At 41.9% G+C, this 17,995-nt stretch overlaps 1 protein-coding gene across 12 annotated transcripts in view; it reads right to left on the reverse strand.

The window, feature by feature from the left end:
- ARHGAP20 (Rho GTPase activating protein 20) overlaps nt 1-12,883 on the reverse strand; it is a 140,842-nt gene extending 127,959 nt beyond the window's left edge. For 5 of the 12 annotated variants that reach the window (XM_059069455.2, XM_067038907.1, XM_067038901.1 and 2 more), the window contains exon 1: nt 12,061-12,368. In XM_059069455.2, the coding sequence (XP_058925438.1) occupies nt 12,061-12,165 (105 nt within the window). In that variant the 5' untranslated portion in view covers nt 12,166-12,368. Of the gene's footprint in view, nt 1-7,258; nt 7,278-11,575; nt 11,643-11,666; nt 11,964-12,060; nt 12,369-12,546 lie in introns of those variants that run through there. The other 7 variants (XM_067038908.1, XM_067038911.1, XM_067038902.1 and 4 more) reach the window with 7 other exon arrangements.
- Between the last annotated feature and the right edge of the window lie 5,112 nt (nt 12,884-17,995).

Raw genomic sequence — 17,995 nt, forward strand, 5'->3', positions numbered from 1 at the left:
GTTAAAACTTCTGTGCTTCAATGGACACTATTAAGGAAGTGAAAAGAAAACCCACAGAATGGGAGAACAGTTTTGCAAATCATATATATGATAAGGGATTTGTATCCAGAATATTTAAATTTAAGGAACTGTTACAATTCAACAAAGACAAGTAAGCTAATCTAAAAATGGGCGAAGGATCTGAAAAGCACATGAAAAGGTGCTCAACATCATTAGCCATCAGGGAAATGCAAATCAAAACTCTGAAATACCACTTTATACTCATCAGGATGGGGACAATAAAAAAGACAAACAAATAACAAGCGTGAGGATGTGGATAAATTGAACTGTTATTCACTGCTAGTGGGAATGTAAAATGGTGCTGTCACTTTGCAAAACAGTTTGTAAGTTCTGCAAATGGCTAAACATAGAGTTACCATATGATCCTGCAATTCCTCTTGGGTATATAACCAAGAGAAAGGAAAATACATGTCCACACAAAAACATGTATGTTAATGTTCACAGCAACATTATTCATAATAGTCAAAAAGTGGAAACAACCCCAATGTCCATCAACTGATGAATGCATAAACAAAATGTGGTACATCCATAAAATAGAATATTACTTGCCAATAAAAGAAAAGAAGCAATGAAATGTGCAACAACATGGATGAATCTTGAAAACATCATGCTAATTAAAAGAAGTCAGTCCCAAAGGGCCACATATTATATGACTCCATTTAAATGAAATATCCAGAATAAACAAATCTATAGGAACTTAAAATAGATTAGTGCTTGCCTGGTATTTGGGGAATGAGGGAATTGGAATGTAATGGCTAACGGGTGCAGTGTTTCTTTTTGTGGTAATGAAAATGTTCTAAAATTGTGGAAATGAATGCACAATTCTAGGAATATACTAAAAACCACTGAATCCACTTTTAAGTGGATAAATTGTACATAAATTATATCTCAACAAGGCTGTTAAAATGAAAAAAACAAAACCAACAGCAACAAAAATTAACTACCAAACTACTAAACCCTGGGCTCTAGCCCAGCAAACTGGTTCATAGCCAGAAGCTATAATTTTCCTTACTCATATAACAATCATCTGAAGTATATTTATATTAAACTGGAAATTACTTATTTGTTTTTTGTCCAACATGTTTTTGTACAAAATATCTGAGTGGCTCTCCATTTGAATTCCTCAGAGATCTGAGGAATATGCCCACCTGCCTATTGTGGTTTGCCACTATTCCTTCCCTATTCCTCCAGTGCCCTACTCAGTATTTCCAATAGCTGTGTATTAAATCAATGAATTAACACTACCAATACCTGAGAGTTTAAGGTGGTAATGCAAGTGTGCCTATGTAGGAAAATAAAACGGTAAGCAGGTTATTGAAGAAAAAAGTTTTGTTCTTTTATTTTCAACAACGCATAAAACACTGTTTATATTAAAAACCTATATGTAGGGCTTCTCTGGTGGTGCAGTGGTTAAGAATCCACCTGCCAATGCAGGGGGACACAGGTTCCAGCCCTGGTCTGGGAAGATCCCACATGCCGCAGAGCAACTAAGCTCGTGCGTCACAACTACTGAGCCTGTGCTCTAGAGCCTGCGTGCCACAACTACTGAAGCCCATGAGCCTATAGCCTGTGCTCTGCAACAAGAGAAGCCACCGCAGTGAGAAGCCCACAAACCACAACAAAGAGTAGCCCCCGCTCGCCACAACTAGAGAAAGCCCGCGTGCAGCAACGAAGACCCAACACAGCCAAAAATAAATTAATTAATTTAAAAAAAATTTTAAAAAGAAACCTATATGTAGTCTCTCACTGGAATTTTAACTTCATGTCAACCAGGAGATACAGAGCTATTTTTGGAACCTCTAAATCACTCTGAATCTGGTCATTCTCAGTTCTCATAGAGATTTAAAGGAAAAAAAAGCCTATCTAAAGAAAGGACCAGGATGAAAGAGTTAAGTCAGATGAACTACAATTTTTCATACTTTGCTTTGTTCCAGTCACTTTATGAAGAAAAAATTCAAGCATTTCAGTTGAATTTAAGTCAAATGTACTAAAGTCACTTTCAAACGTTCAAAATTAGCATAACGTTAACATAAGGACTTTGAGGAAAGTTTTTAAGAACTCTAAACTTTCAAAGATAGAAAAAAATGTTTAATCAAATTTACAAATTACCTTACTCAAATTTGACTCTTAATCCTTTGTGGCTAATCTGTACAATTTAGTGAGCAATGAACTATTTTCCTTCTTGTCTTCCCTACATGTCTGCAGCATTTATTTGCAGAGACATATCTCAAAGACATTGGCCCTGCAAGGGAACAAGGAAGTTATTTTTACCCTTGGCCCTTGCTTCTATGTCCTATTAACACAAGGTTTTGACCACTGGATGAGCTGAAGCTTCCCACTATTGTCACTTTTGTTTGTGATGAGTGTGATCTTCTATTTACTCATAATCTCCCCAGCCAGAATCAGTTTGAGCATTTAATTAAAACAAATGTCATCATAGCCAAGACTATTATACGGGGATATAATTTCTTTCTGAAATTAAGAAAGAAATGTTTCTTTCCCCTTTCTGTGAGACAAGAACTTTGAAATAAAATAAACCTGAGAATCTATGTAATGTAGAAGAATCGGCACTGGGCTAGGAGACATTGGACCTAAATTCTGGATCCTGGTTCTATCACTTCTCAGAGTTCTCTGTAAAATGACATGACTGTTTGAACTACCACAAAGAATCAAAAAAGATTATATATGTGAAAGTCCTTTGATAGGGAAAGCACCATGATAGTATAACATACAGAGTAATGCTTTAGAGTGCATAAGTACTGTATGTAATAAATATGATAGTAGAACTCCCCTTCTACATTATTATTTGTTCCTCTGTCTCTATCCTACTCATGCAGACTTCTGGAGTACCAACCACTATGGGCCTTCAAGTTGGCTGGACTTTCTTCTTTGGCAAAGCTACCAGTTTCAACCTCCTGTCATGATTACTTTTAGTAGCACCCTGGAGTAGGCAAGGTTGATCACCAATGGTGTCTCCCTAATATTCCCTTACAGGTCAGGGCTTCACTAAATTTTTCACACCATAGTCCATACGAAGTGCTATTATTTCTACATCCATGGCACACTGTGACAAAGGGGTTCTCTGGTTCCCCAGTGCCCAACCACTTGCATGAAGGCTAAGAGGCTTGAATGTATCAGACATTGTTGGAAAACTCTGCAACCTCTCACTTTCCTCCTGCAGAGGGGAGGAGTACAGTGATCAAATCCAAAAACCATAATGGTAAAAACCAGAGTGTATCAAATAAGAATAAAAAACAGGCCAAGATCGGACCAGATTCAGATATACTATAACCTCATAATGCCTACTGTGGAATCTGAGGTTCCAGATGGTGAATGTAGGGGTAGAAGAGGAAATACAGACACTCTCCTAGGTATAAATTAGGACGAAGGTAAACAGGGAAAGCAAAAGGCCACAGAGCAGCTGGGTTTTCCAGATCTTTGAAATATGAGCTGATGTGGGCATATATACATTCCATTTTCAGAGTCCACACACAAGTGACCAGACATCCAGAAACAGGCCTTACCTTTCAGTTGTGCCATGTGACAGCTGTCTGTCAAAATTAGGTCAAGGCTGTTCAGCACAGCAGTGACATACTGATAGAGCTATTTCTGTTGTCAGTTGGATGTTTCTAATCTAAACTTGTCCTGGATAAAGAAAATCAGACTGAAACAAAATTATAAAATAAACTGGCTATGTTGCCTACAAGCCCCATTATTGGTGGCTGACAAAAGGAAGTTTCCTCTGATCCCTTTCCAGCCTCCCACATTGTGGCTAAGTCTTCCATAAGTAAACAAAAGCTAAACATCACCCCATCCTAGGGTGATGTTTAACTGCTGCTGTGGCTACTAACGATTGAGCATTCAAGTTGAAGGCTTTCTGCACACATTAGAACCTTAGAGTCTCTGTGATTTAGAACACTTGCTATACCAACAGAACAGGAAAGCAAACTTTCACGTCAGTGAAAGTTTATTTTAAAGGTAGTCTGGGGACTTCCCTGGTGGCCAGTGGTAAAGAATCCACCTTACAGTGCAGGGGCCATGGGCTCCATCCCTGGTCAGGGAACAAAGATCCCACATGCCATGGAGCAACTAAGCCCATACGCCTCAACTAGAGCCCGCATGCCACAAACTAAAGAGCCCACGTGATCTGGAGTCCGCATGCCACAACTAAAGAGAAGACCGTACACTGCAACAAAAGATCCCACACGTCTCAAAGAAGATCCCGTGTGCCGCAACTAAGACCCAACGCAGTCAAAAGTAAATTAATTAAATAAATAAATAATAAATAAATCTTAAAAATAATACTAAAGGTAGTCAGCAGCTCAGGCTACTTACTATACCAAAATAACACAGATTGGATGATTTAAATGACACAAACTTATTTCTCATGGTTCTGGAGGCTAGGAAGTCCAAGGTCAAGGTGTTAGCAGATTTAGCTCTTGGTGACGGCCCTCTTCCTGCTTTGCAGACAGCTGCCTTTTTGTTGTACCCTCACATGGGGTACACAGAGAGCAAGCTTTCTGGTCTCTTATAAGGGCAGTAATCCCATCATAGGGATTCTGCCTTCATGACCTCTTCTAAGCTAATTATTTCCCCTATCTCCAAATACAGTTGACCCTTGAAGGACACAGATCTGAACTGTGCAGGTCCACTTACATATGAATTCTTTTTCAATAAATACATACTATAGTACTAAACCATATGAGGTTGAACATGTGGATGCAGAACCACGGATAGAGAGTGCCCACTGTAAAGTTCTAAGTGGATTTTTGACTGCGTGGAGGGTCAGCACCCCTAACCCCCACACTGTTCAAGGGTCAACTGTATTATCATACTGGGGGTTACAGCCTCAAAATCTGAGTTTCAGGAGGACACAAACATTCAGCCTGTAACAGAGGTTTTTGCCAAATACTCTGGAGACTGAGGGGTATGAGTCATGAAACTCCATCAAATCACAATAATAAAATGTACATATATGTCCTCAAAGCACTGTGTATATGAGTGTATGTACATATAAGTTTGTAAACACACACATATCTAACCTTGATATTATATACCTATTTATTTTTGTGACACTGTATAGTTTATAACATGTTTTAGCAGCAATTTAAATTGAAGTCCAGCATATTTTCAGCTACTGATACCTTCTAAGAAGGCAAGTTTTATAATCACAGATGTTTGTTAAGTTGTATGTGGTCCTATAAGGTACAAGACATCTTTACTTTGAAAAGAAGAACCACCAAATCCTGGATGGCAGAATAAGAACAGTGAAAGAATTCAGACACGCAAATTACTGAAGTTCAAGTTTTCACTTTCTGAAGATGCTATCAGCTGTCTCACTTCTCCCACTCTACTGAATATGTTCCACCTTGTACCCCGCAGACCTTTCACCAAACCCTAAATCAGAAGAATGGTGAAGGGAAAGAGTTATAGATTGCTTCACAACAAACTTCATTTCAGAACCAAAAAGTAACTGCACCATTTAGGTATCTGTGACTTGTGAATTTTCAGTCTATAAGTTACAACTCTCTATTTAACTTGGAAGACTCAATATTCAAAATTAATAATTACTTTTTACACAAATGTATAAAAAATGTGTAAAAATAAAGTATCTTTAACTTTCATTTCATAAAAAGCAACATATTCTGTTCTAATATATGAATGTCAGAGTCACAAAAATTAATTTTTCTTTTGTTATGTTAAAATGCACTGCTGTGTTCACATTTTAAGTGAAGATAACTATGGAAGCAAGTTTTTTCCTACACTCAAGATTCATGATACCAAAATGTTTACTGAATTGAGAGTTTCAGCTGGGTTTCTCACACACAATTTTCCATGGTGGAAACAACTGAGGCATAGGATTCTGTGTACCCACACATAACTTTGAAATATATTTCTATGAGTTTGGAGAATATGCCAAGTTTTCCAACAGCAAGCAGGACTGAGACATCAATGTGGAAAGCAGGCCTGGCTAAAGAGCTCCTGAAATATGAGTGCCTTATATAAAACATCTGAAAATGACAGATGACAGATACCAAGGCATAAAGATCACAAATTTCCAAAGAAATTATAGCAATGATTGTGTCACGGATTGTCACTATTAGTCAATATTTACTGTGATGGTTAATTTTATGTGTCAACTTGACTGTCCATGGCATGCTCAGATTATACATTATTTCTGGGTGTGTCTGTGAGAGCATTTCCAGATGAAATCAGCATTTGAATTGGTGGACTCAGTAAAGTAAGTTGTCCTCCCCAATGTGGGTGGGCATCATTCAATCCCTTGAGGACCTTTACAGAACAAAAAGTGGAGGAAGGAGGAATTTGCCCTTTTTGCCTCCCTCACTGTCCAGATGGAACATCTCATTTCTTCCTGTCCTCAGGAAAAGATGGTGGTAAATTACACCACCGACTTTTCTGCAGATGGCAATCATGGGACTCCTACTAGTCTGTTTTTCTGGAGAACCCTGACTAACACATTTACCTAATGGCAGCACTGAACATAATATTCTGTGGTACACGGAGAAGGTAGAGACTCTGCTCCCTGAAGAACAAAATTATCTCTCAGGAGAAAAACTTCTCAAATATGGCTTGTTCAACTGCTTATATAAAATTCAAATCTACTCTCCCCTACATCTTATGTTATAAACAATAAAAAATGCATCTATAATCTAGTTGGAAAGAGAAATAGAGTTGGAAGATCTGGGTTCAAATTCCAGCTCTGCTGCTTACTACATGCAGCCTTGGCAGGGCTGCGTTCCTTCCTCTCTAAGAGTACATTAATAATGCCTACTCCATATATTATAATCAATGTGTATTATGTATACTTAGGCATTTACTTAAAGAAGTTTTTGAAAAATTTCCTTTACTTTTCTGTATATTATAAACAGTAAACTCTTATCTTTTTCCTCAAGTTTCTACCTTACAATATTTGATATTTATGACATTCAAGGGTGACTGCTTTGATGGTTAGTGTTATGGGCCAAATACTTGCTCCCCCCCAAATTCATATGTTGAAGCCCTAACCCCAATGTAATGGTATTAAGAAGTGGGGTCTATGGGAGGTGATTAGGCTTAGATGAGGTCATGAGAATGGGGCCTCTATGACAAGGTTAGTGCCTTTATGAGAAGAAACCAAAGATATCTAACTCCAACACCATCTCTCTCACTACCTCTCCCTCCCCTTCTTCCCCCTCACCTCCTTCACTCTTTCTTCTCACTCTGTCTCTCATGTGAGGACACAGCAAGAACTGGAAGCCAAGAAGAGGGCTCTCACCAGGAATTGAACTGGCTGGCACCCGGATCATGGGAATTCATAGCCTCTACAACTGCAGGAAATAAATGTCCTTTGTTTAAGCCACCAGCTTATGGTATTTTGTTACAGCAACCCGAGCTGAATAAGACAAATAGCATTCACTCATTTGCATGTAAATGTTCTTGTATTAAATCCAATGAAATAAAACTTTTTTTATTGCTTTACAGGTATCACCTGGTAAAAATTCCTAATGGCTTCTGTACTTTTTTCGAAAGTGTTTTTATATTCTTTCTTCTTTTGACCCATAAAAGACAACCTTGTGAGATATACAGGATATGGATTATTACCCCCATTTTACAAACAAAGAAACAAAGTACAGCCAGAAGTTCAGAGGTCACACCGGTGATAACAGGCTCTTTCTGATCTAATTCAGTTTTTGATAATTCTAGACTGCTCTCAGCCAAAACAATCTCATGTACCTGATTTTATGCCACTCACTTTGTGAATAACATCAGGAAAGTATTCAGTAGGATACTGGCTTAACCATGAGCATAATATTTTTTTCAGTATTAAAGAATAAAACCAAGTCTTACACACAAAGATGCTTCATTCAAACCCCAATTGCAAGACACACACATGGCTTAAAGTTGGCTCTCAGGGGTGTTGTACCATAAACTGCTATAAACAGATTTGGACCCAGAGAATGTAGAAAGAAAAGCCAGAATGAAGTGTATAATAGTAGCTGTTACATTTTTAAATGTTGGAGCTATTTTAAAATTCTTTTGCTTTGACTGATTTTCTGTGCCTGTAAGTCTCTCTTCCGTCCCCAACACCTATCTTATTTAAAGACTTTTCAATTAGTACGTGAAACCAAAGGGTCGGGGGCTTGAAAATGACACAAATCATCCCTAACTGAAATTATTCTAATATGTGCTGCCATTTCATTTCACAAAAACTGTTCTGCCCAAATGTGGATATGCTCAAGGATATGTTATCCAGAGAATTATCCAGAATTCTATCCATAATGCATTATCCAAAGCAACAAATTGGACACTGTAAATAAAGAGCAGTTCTCTCACTGCAGAAAGTTCTAGTCAACAGCCATGCTCTAGAGGTCAGCAAACAGCACCAGGGATTCACCTCCTGTTTTTCTAAATAAAGTTTTATTGGAACATAGCTGTGCCCATTCATTTACATATTGTCTATGGCTGCTTTAGTACTACAATTGCATAGTGGGTAGCTGCAACAGACACACCTTACGGTCTACTAACCTAAATTATTCACTAGCTGGCTCTCTAAGAAAAGGTTTACTGATCTTACTCTAAATCATAAACTCTGAACACAGGGGCATATCTGTCTCTGTTCACTGCTGTACGTAACCCAGCTTATATTTAATGAATATCTAATATGTAGCACTGTCCTTGGCACTGAGGCAGCTGCCTTGAACAATACAGATAATGTCCCTATTCTCATGGTTTTCACAATCTGGTGAGAAGTTCAGGTAACACAACAAGGAAGTAAATAATAATATATAAGGCAAGGCTGAATGCTAAAATGAGAATAAAACAGAAGGTACAGAACATGACTGAAAGGCAACTTCCACTTAGGTAGTCAGGACAGGCCTCTGGGAGAACCTAAGATCAGAACAATTAGAAAGAATCAACACTGCAAAGATGTGTGGCAAAAAAAAAAAAAAAAAAAAAAAAAAGACAAAGAGAATAGCAACACCAAAGCCTCAGAACAGAATGAATGTGATGACTTAATGTGTGAAAAGGAAGGCCCATGTGGCTGGAGAATATACAAACAAAGCAGAAAAGGCAGATGAGGGGAATGAAGTAGGGAGGGCTAAGTACAGGAGTCTGAATTTTATTCTAAATATGATGGAAAGCCACCACAAGATTTTAAGCAGTGAGGAACATGATCAACTTAAATTTTTAAAGATCATTCCGATGCTTCTAAATGGAGACTGGGTCAGGGAAAAGCAAAAAAGGTGTTAGACAAGTTAGGAAATTTCTGCAAATGTTCAAGTGAGAGATGGTGGTGGTCTGGCTTCGACTACAATGGCAGCAGTGGAGACGAAAGCGGAGAAATTCAAGATATGTTTTGAAGTGATATTCAACTGGCCTTTCTGATGGTTGTTGTAGACTGAGGAAATAAATGCCAGTAGTTGAAAACAAATTCTAGATTTTTAGCTTGAACAATTGGAACATAGTAGTGTGAATTACAGACATGGTGGGGAAGTACAAACAATAAGAGCTATCACTTATTGAGTGCTAGTATATATTAATATTCACTCAATTTCACATTTAATTTTCCTAACTATCTTGAGGACTTAGGTATTATTGTTATTTTTCATTTCACAAATAGGAAACTGTAAAAATTCTGGGGTGGGATAGGGAGGGTGGGAGGGAGACTCAAGAGGGAGGAGATATGGAGATATATGTATATGTATAGCTGATTCACTCTGTTATAAAGCAGAAACTAACACACCATTGTAAAGCAATTATACTCCAATAAAGATGTTAAAAAAAAATTCTGACCATTCAGTGAGAAACACATTTTACATCCCTACTCAAAATGCACATATATATAAATGAAACAGAGAAAAAAGTTACACAAAGCAGTCTTTACCCTTACCACTGTGCCAATATTTTCTGTTCTATTTCATTTTTTAAAATGTTGATTGTAACTGGCAGTTTAAACAACACTGATCCAAGTCTTAGTAATTAACAGTACAACCATATAGTAGACTTTTTAAGAAATAAGTCTCATGACTCACTAGGACTACCAAGCACTAAGAAAGGCAAGATGAAACATAAAAGATCAATCTGTTGAGTATTGGGGATACAAAAAGATTGTGGTCCGTGAGAGTGTAATGGCATTGATTCTGTGAGCTACAATTTGGAAATATTCTTTTATTATTATTATTATTTTCTATTGCTATGGAGGTCTGAAATCAAACAGATATGCCTACTAACATTTAAAACAGGCAGAGATGCACTTTTCTGGAAAAAAATATTAAAAGCAAAATAAAACAGTTCTTCAACCTCACTCTTGCCCTAAAGGGAGTAAAAAGCTGTAGAAAGACCAGAGTGGCAAAATTGTAAAAGGAAAAGACTAGATTGGTAATGTGACAAATCATTACGTTTTATAATGAAGGACAGCATCTTAAGGACAATGGCTTAAGATGCACAGCTACCCTTCATTTATTGGACAAGTACTTCTTGATTGATCAAGGTACTCTCATGCTTTCTCGCTTAATTACCGTTAGTAAAAAAGGATGAGATCTGTTCTGGAATACAAATACTTTATTTCCCCCAATTCCTTAAGTTTACAGGAATAAAAACTGCTTTAAAACCTATGTTAATTACTGAACATTCATATGGCACTAACCTACTAAATCCTCTCCCTCCCTCCCACCCCCCCCCCGCATATCTGAAGGGGAAAAGCGACAAGGACAAACCGCAGCCTCCATACATCAAAGGCTGAACCAGCACTACAGGCGATACAACATCAAGTTCACTGACACTCCTAGATGGCTCCGCGACACGGTCAAGGTCCTTGGGAGCTCACACACACTTCTGTACTCTGCACCGACCTCACCACCCTTTCACTGACCTCTAGCCAACCCAGGATCCTGTTGGGAAGAGTCATGAAAGGCAGTAAGACAATCAGGGGAGCCTGCCTAGCCCCTTAATGTTCCAATGATACAAATGCAATGCTTAAGACATTTCTTAAGGATGAGTTAGGTTATCCCTCTAATCCCAGTTTTTCTCCACAGAATCTGTAAGGGCACCACCAGGACACAGAGGAAAAAACAGCCAAATATCAGGTTTTGGGGGAGGGGAGGAGCGAGAGTAGACACGGCTAGAAACACCCAAATCAATTCCTCCGAGAGCCGAGCAGCAGAGGCCGGCAGCTCGCGGCCACGTGCACTTGCTGAGGGAACCGTTCCAAAGAAACCTGACCCCGTCGGAATCGGCACGCCACTCGGCGGCCGTGTTTATCCGAAAGGAACGCTACAAGTTGTTGCCCGCATCCCTCCTCCCAGCTTTGTCAGGGGCCACGCGCGCCGCCCGCACGCCCACACCGACACCCGACCCCTCTCCAGCCCCGCCGAGCCTCGAGGACCAGGGGACAAGCGTAGGGTGAAGGCCCCTCCGCCGCAGCCCACCCACCCCACCCAGCCCAATTCCAAGCCGAACCGGCCCTCCGCGTCCCCGGGCGTCGACCGGGAGTCGTTCTGTGGGGCGCAGGCACCTCTTCCCGGCCACCCCCAGCAAAATATCGCGAAGAGGCCGCGTCCAGGTGAGGGGCTGAGCCCCGCAGGCGCCGCAGCCCGGCCGCCTACCTTCCTCAGCGCGGTAGCCGCACTCGGGCGGACGCCGCTGCCCTGACGACCTCGGAGCTGACCCCGTCAAGGGACGGTGACCTCAGGGAACCCCGGGGCCGGGCATCCAGAGGGGCCGGGAAGGGCGATGCCCCAAACCCGGGCCGCGCGCCCCGCCTGAGGGATGAGGGGGGCGCGGGTCCCGCGGCGGATGGAGACGGGGAGGGAGGCTGCCGGGTCCGCTCCGAGAGCGATTGAGACTCTAGACACGAAAAACCCGGGGTGACGGGGTGACTTGGGAGACGGGAAGGCGGGAATGGCCTCGGACGAATGACGCGGGTCTCGAGTGTTAAATCCCTGCGGCGTCCGGCCCGCGCGGCGGTAGCGGGCGCCGGGCCCCGCTCGGCGTCCTCACCTTCTTGGTTCCGGGGGCGCCCGCGATCCGAGACACTCCTGTCAGTGAAGAGGAGCGCCCCGGCTGCCCCCCTAGAGTCTCCTGCTGGGGGGACATCGCTTCCATGAAGAGGACTTTCAAGCAAATCACAGCCCAGGAGGAGGCTACGCGGGCATGTCCGTGGGACTGCGGCCGGACGGGCGAGGACGCGCGGAGCCGAGGCGGGCGCCGAGCTCAGGCGGCGAACCGGGCTCCGGGTGCGAGCCGCGCGCCTCCCGTCGGGGCCATGTACCGCCGCCCGCGCTCCGCACCGCAGCTGCAGGCGATTGCGGCGGCGACCGCCCGTCAGCGCCGCGGCCGCCCCGCCTCGGGCCCGCCCCTCAGCGCCAGGCGCCCCGCGCTGGGCCCTGCCCCGCCCGCCCTCCTCCGGCCTCGGCCCTCCCCGCGCCGGTCCGTCCCGAGGCGCGCCCTTCTAGATATATATTAGAGCACGGGCGCCCAACCGACCTTCTCAGTCTGCGCCTCCGAGTAGGGCCAGCCCGAAGGAGCTCGCCGGCCGGTGTCACGAACGCAGGCCTCTAGCGTGGATGCGCGCCTCTCCCGCTGCCCAGCCCACTCGCACCCGACCCCATCCCTTCCCGCGCCGCGCCCGTGGGGAAGGCGCCCCGTTAGCGCGTGGAGCGGCGCAGCTGTGGCGACCTCAGCCTGAACAGAGGAGTGGCAGCGATTCCTGCCTAGCTCTCGGCCGACCGCCGAGGGGTCCCCCGCCCCCGCCCCTTCCCAGCCCGGGAGGCCGGAGACGGAGTCTGCCGAGGGCCGCGGCCGCGCACATGGGAAGCCCGCGGCGCCGCCTGACCTGTCGTGCGGTCCCGCACGTTAGCCTGCCCGCGGTGGCTCTGCAGCCGCCCGGCAGCAGCCCCCACGCAGTTTGCACGGGCGGTTTCTCTGCGAGCTGCAGAGACCCGGGCATTCCAGACGTGCAAGCGCAATTAAGGAAAATGCGGCAGAGAGAGGACTCTGAAATTTGGCTTAGGTATTGAGAAGGCTACAATATGTGGAAGTGTTTATCAGATATCTGCGCTGAGAGCATAACTTCCTGTCAGCCCAAATAGTGGCAAAATTTTTAAAGGCTAAAGAATAATCAGAGGGAGGGGATTTGGAGCCAACCTGGGCTGAGTTGAGTATTGCCTCACTGCAGGACTGGCTGACTGGGGCGGATGATTCGGTAGGTGGCATTCTTCCCCTGGAGTCAGGACTCCATAGGGCGGATTAGTGATGAAGGACACCGCTCTATGATACTAGCTTGTGGAAGAGGTTTGTTTGTTTTTCTGGTAAGAAATAACAGATTGAGGCTCCTGCTGGGTTGGGCTGTTATCAGGTCAGGTTGTAGAAGAATAGGGTTCTGGCCAGCTCTGTTCCAAGCAGAAGTTGCTGTCCAAAACACACCCACACACTACCACCACCACCAAACCCCGGAATTGTTTATTGTGGAAGTAGTGGGGAGAAAATATTCCAGCTCAGTTTAAGCCTCGTCCATATCACATTGTTTAAAGGAGGCTTACACAGGCTTTGTAAATCATGCATGCACATATATATATATATATAATTTTATAAATCATACACACACACACGTTTTCAGGGTGACTCTGCTGCTTAGATCCATGTTCAGAGACAGGACTTTGCACTCACCCTAGAGTTTTTCATGAATTTTACACTGCAGAGGGCTTTGCAGCTCTTTTTATTCCTTGTTGAAATAATGCTATCGTGATTCCCATCATGAATGGATGATTTGTCTTCTTGCTCTGCTTCATTTTTTAATTTCAATAATTTTTCAAGAATATTTCATGTAATTTACTGTAATTTGTGTTTAAGGTTTATTATCTTTGTCTTCCAGAGAGCAAGACTCCTTATTGTTGTTCATCCCAAGTGCCTAGACCAGTGTCTGGCACAATAAATATTTGTTGACTCAATGAATGAATGACATGCAAAAAGGATATGAGATAGATCCAGAAGGGCCAGTCTAGAGTTGGTTATTTCAGAGCCTCGTGTGTTAACAGCTGTTTCTTTTTGAGATAAATACCTCATGCTTCAAATCAAAGTATTATTTATACTGCATACATGGAAAACCCACTCACTTCTTAATTTCTAAGTGCTTTTATTTCAAAATCCATTAGTTCTGATTTGCATAGAAAACCGTCCTACCCCTCTCCTATAAGGAGTTTTGAGGGAGGTCTCACTTCCTAAATAAAACTGAGTTTGCTCAGATTAATATGATTACCAGTGTAATGATTTAAGAACACAAATCAGATCACATCACTCCTCTGCTTAAAACCTTCTTTGGCTTCTTCTGTCTATGGAATAAATTTCAAATGCTATAGTACAAATGTCAGTACAGTCTGACACCCTTGTCCTCACTTCTTTATTTTCTCATTTCTTACCCCTTTTCACCTCTCACCCTTTTCTCCCTCTCGTTGAACTATTTGCACTTCAAGAACTTGTCTTGACCTCTCACATCTTCATGGCTTTGAACCTGCTGTTTCCATTGCCTGGGAAATTTTCCTTCTATATTTTCTAACCTACTACTTTATACTTACTTATCTAGTGCAGGGTGCATAGTAAATACCCAATAAATATTTGTTCAGGAAATAAATCTTCAACACTTACGTTAATAATTAAATCAGGGAAATATTCCTGACTTTATTACTCTTTACCTAGCTACCTCCACACACCAATCACACACACAGGGTTAAGTGCACCTTCTGTAGTAGTAACAGACAACATTTATTGAGTGCTTACTTTTTTATTGAGTGCTTACTTCATATCAGACACTATTCTAAGCATTTTACACATACTAATTTACTTAAATCTTCATAATAATCCTACAGGGTAGATTTCCTCACACCTTACTTTCCAAATTGGAAAACCAAGCCACAGAGATGTTAAATAACTTGTTAAACAGCTGTTAAGTAGTGAAGCCAAGCTTGGAACCTGGGGAGTCTGCTCCAGAACCAGTGTTCTTAACCACTTGGCTGTACTGTCTCTCCTGTGTGCGTTTTCTTCTCTTTATAGCATGTATTACACTATACTATTATTATCTGTTTTACTTGCCTGTAAGCTCCTTGAAGTTGAATGTTATATTTACTTGTCTTCTTTATGCCAGGCACAGAATATACTTTCAATGATTTTTTTTTTCAATGACTTACCTTTGAAGGAATGAATAAATGAAGTATTAGAAACAACCATCTTCATTATGCTGTACAGTAATAATGAAGGTGCTCTGATAGGGAAGAAACAGTCCTATCAGTCCAACAGGCTAGTCCTGTCATCCCTTAGATAGTAAAAACCATTTTCCTTGCACTGGGAATGTTATGTTGTAGAAAAGGGTGATGCCAAAAAACAAAAGTGATGACAAGGCAGTTGAAGGAGTGTGATGACCATGTCTGACACAAGCAGGATGTATCCAGAAGATTTTGAAACAAACTATTAAGCAAATTACTGAGAATAGCAACATTTAACAGCTGGGAAATACCAATAGCAGACCTTTAACAGGAACCAATCTAAGAATGAAACCAAAATGTTTTGCCAACCATTAGATTGAATAACAGTGAATAAGGTTAGCTGTAAAGGGAAATGTCTGTGCAAGGTGTTCATTCAATGTATATTTATTGTGTGCCTGCTATGTGCCAGACACCGTGCCAGGTGCTTGGAATATGGTCGAGTCCACAGGCATAGTCCTTGCAAGCCCCAAAATGCACACAAGAATCGTTGGCAGTGCTATCCAAATATCCTAGAGCCGAGCTGCAAACAGATGGCCCACAGAGTGAATTCAGGCATGTTTTTCAACGTATACACTCTTTTTTTCAAACTTTTTGCCAACCTTAAAAATCAAGATAGTTTACATAAAAATCTCTGTCCTCTTGAAAAAAATCAGAAAATATTAGCAACACTCAGCTCAATTTCTGCAAGGCAACAATCAGCTAAAACTGAGTTGCAGCTGTTATTACATTTCATGCTCACAACAACCCTATGATTGTCCTGTCACAACTGTCCCTAATGCTGGGGAACCACTAACAGGTAAGGCAATGGAAAATGAAAAACTGGCAAGAGAGGGAGAGAACAGGGCAGAGAAAAATGAGAAACACTGTGTGTGTGTGTGTGTGTGTGTGTGTGTGTGTGTGTGTGTGTGTGTGTGTGTGTTTAAAGCCAAAGTAATAATAGGTTTTCAACAAGAGAAACGATTGACTGTGTCTAATGTTGAAAGAGATCAAGCCCTCTCCGAGGTAACTAGGAGCCTTGATAGAAGAGAGCTTTTGACTTTACTTAATTATCAAGATCAGATGTGGGGCTTTCTTTATTATCCTTGTTTAGAATCTCAAAAGGGTCTGTTTCCTTACAGAACATAATCCCAGTTCTAAGAGTGGAAGCTTATGAAGTGGAAGACATGGGAGTTACGGAAGGGAGGAAGGAAGAGATAGAGGATGTTAGGAGTTCAGGCTAGAAAAAGAGCTAGGGACCAGACCGTGAAGGACCTTAGATTCTATGCTAAAAATTTGGTTATTTCCTAGGGAAAGTGGTAGAAAGGGACCTGGCATCTGTTGAATCCCTGCCATGTGTTAGGTATACCTTACATACATTATCTCATTTAACCTTGACCATCACCAAAGATGTGGGTATTATTATACTCACTTTAAATATGAAGATGAGGCTCAGAGAATTGTTAAGCAATTTTCTGAAGTTACACAAACAAAAAGTGATGGAGTTAGGATTTGAACCCAGATCTGATTGAATCCAAAGGCCATATGCTTATGATGTGAACAGTATTGTAATATTATTAACAATAAATGCCATTCATTGAGAGTTAGCTTTGTAGAAATATGGATTAGGTAGCCAACCACTATGGTAAGCGTTTTACGCACTATCAAAATATTCGAAACAAAACTAAGGGCTTTATACCCACCATACAAATGAAGAGCCTGATACTCACAGATATCAAGCTACTTGTCAAAGATTATATAGCTATTGAGTCCAAGAGCCAGAATCAAACCCAGGACCCCCAAACCTATGTTCTTAACCACTACACTTAATGGTATTGTCTTAGTCTTGTTCCTTATGAATGAAGAGCATCATACGTTGTGTTGCATCCATTTCATGTGAGATAAAACTAGATATGACCCTAAACCCTTCTGCTTCGTCCATGGTAAGCTTGCTTGCTGCTCAGAGGCTTAACTTAATCATTTTAAAAAATGTATTTTACAAAGCAACTTGATATTTTAATAAATAGCAAAAAAAGGAAAAAAAAGGTGTTTTCCGTTGAAGTTTAGGTTGCTCTGTAAGCCAGACTAAGTTAATTAACTAATGATCATTTATTGTCTACCACATGCCTCGTGCTCCTGCCCATCCTTCAAAGGTAAGCACAATCTGTGACACTTCTCTCCCCCACAAATCACTTTGGGTTTAAAAATTTTTTTTCTCTTTGTTTTCCCTAGGCATTTCAATCGACTGAATGTTTTTTAGCTGTCTACATGTTTATGTTATAATCCTCTCCAGAGATTTGTGGAAACTAGCTCTTTTAATTATACTCCTGTTTCTCTGCTAGATCTGCTGCACAGTTGTTTATTGTCTTGCTGATATGGTAGAGTTAGGGAGCTCAGTAGATTCAGGAAGCTGTGCAAGATTGCTTGACTAATAAGTGGTGGAACAGCATTCTAGTCCATTTGTTACTCTCAAAACTGTGAGACTTAAATTCTTAACCTTAAATCCTATTTTAATTATAAATGAGGGCTTCCCTGGTGGCGCAGTGGTTGAGAGTCCGCCTGCCGATGCAGGGGACGCGGGTCCGTGCCCCGGTCCGGGAAGATTCCCACACGCCGCGGAGCGGCTGGGCCCGTGAGCCATGGCCACTGAGCCTGCGCGTCCGGAGCCTGTGCTCCGCAACGGGAGAGGCCACAACAGTGAG

The sequence above is a fragment of the Kogia breviceps genome, chromosome 7 (genome assembly GCF_026419965.1).
Source record: "Kogia breviceps isolate mKogBre1 chromosome 7, mKogBre1 haplotype 1, whole genome shotgun sequence".
NCBI lineage: Eukaryota > Metazoa > Chordata > Mammalia > Artiodactyla > Physeteridae > Kogia > Kogia breviceps.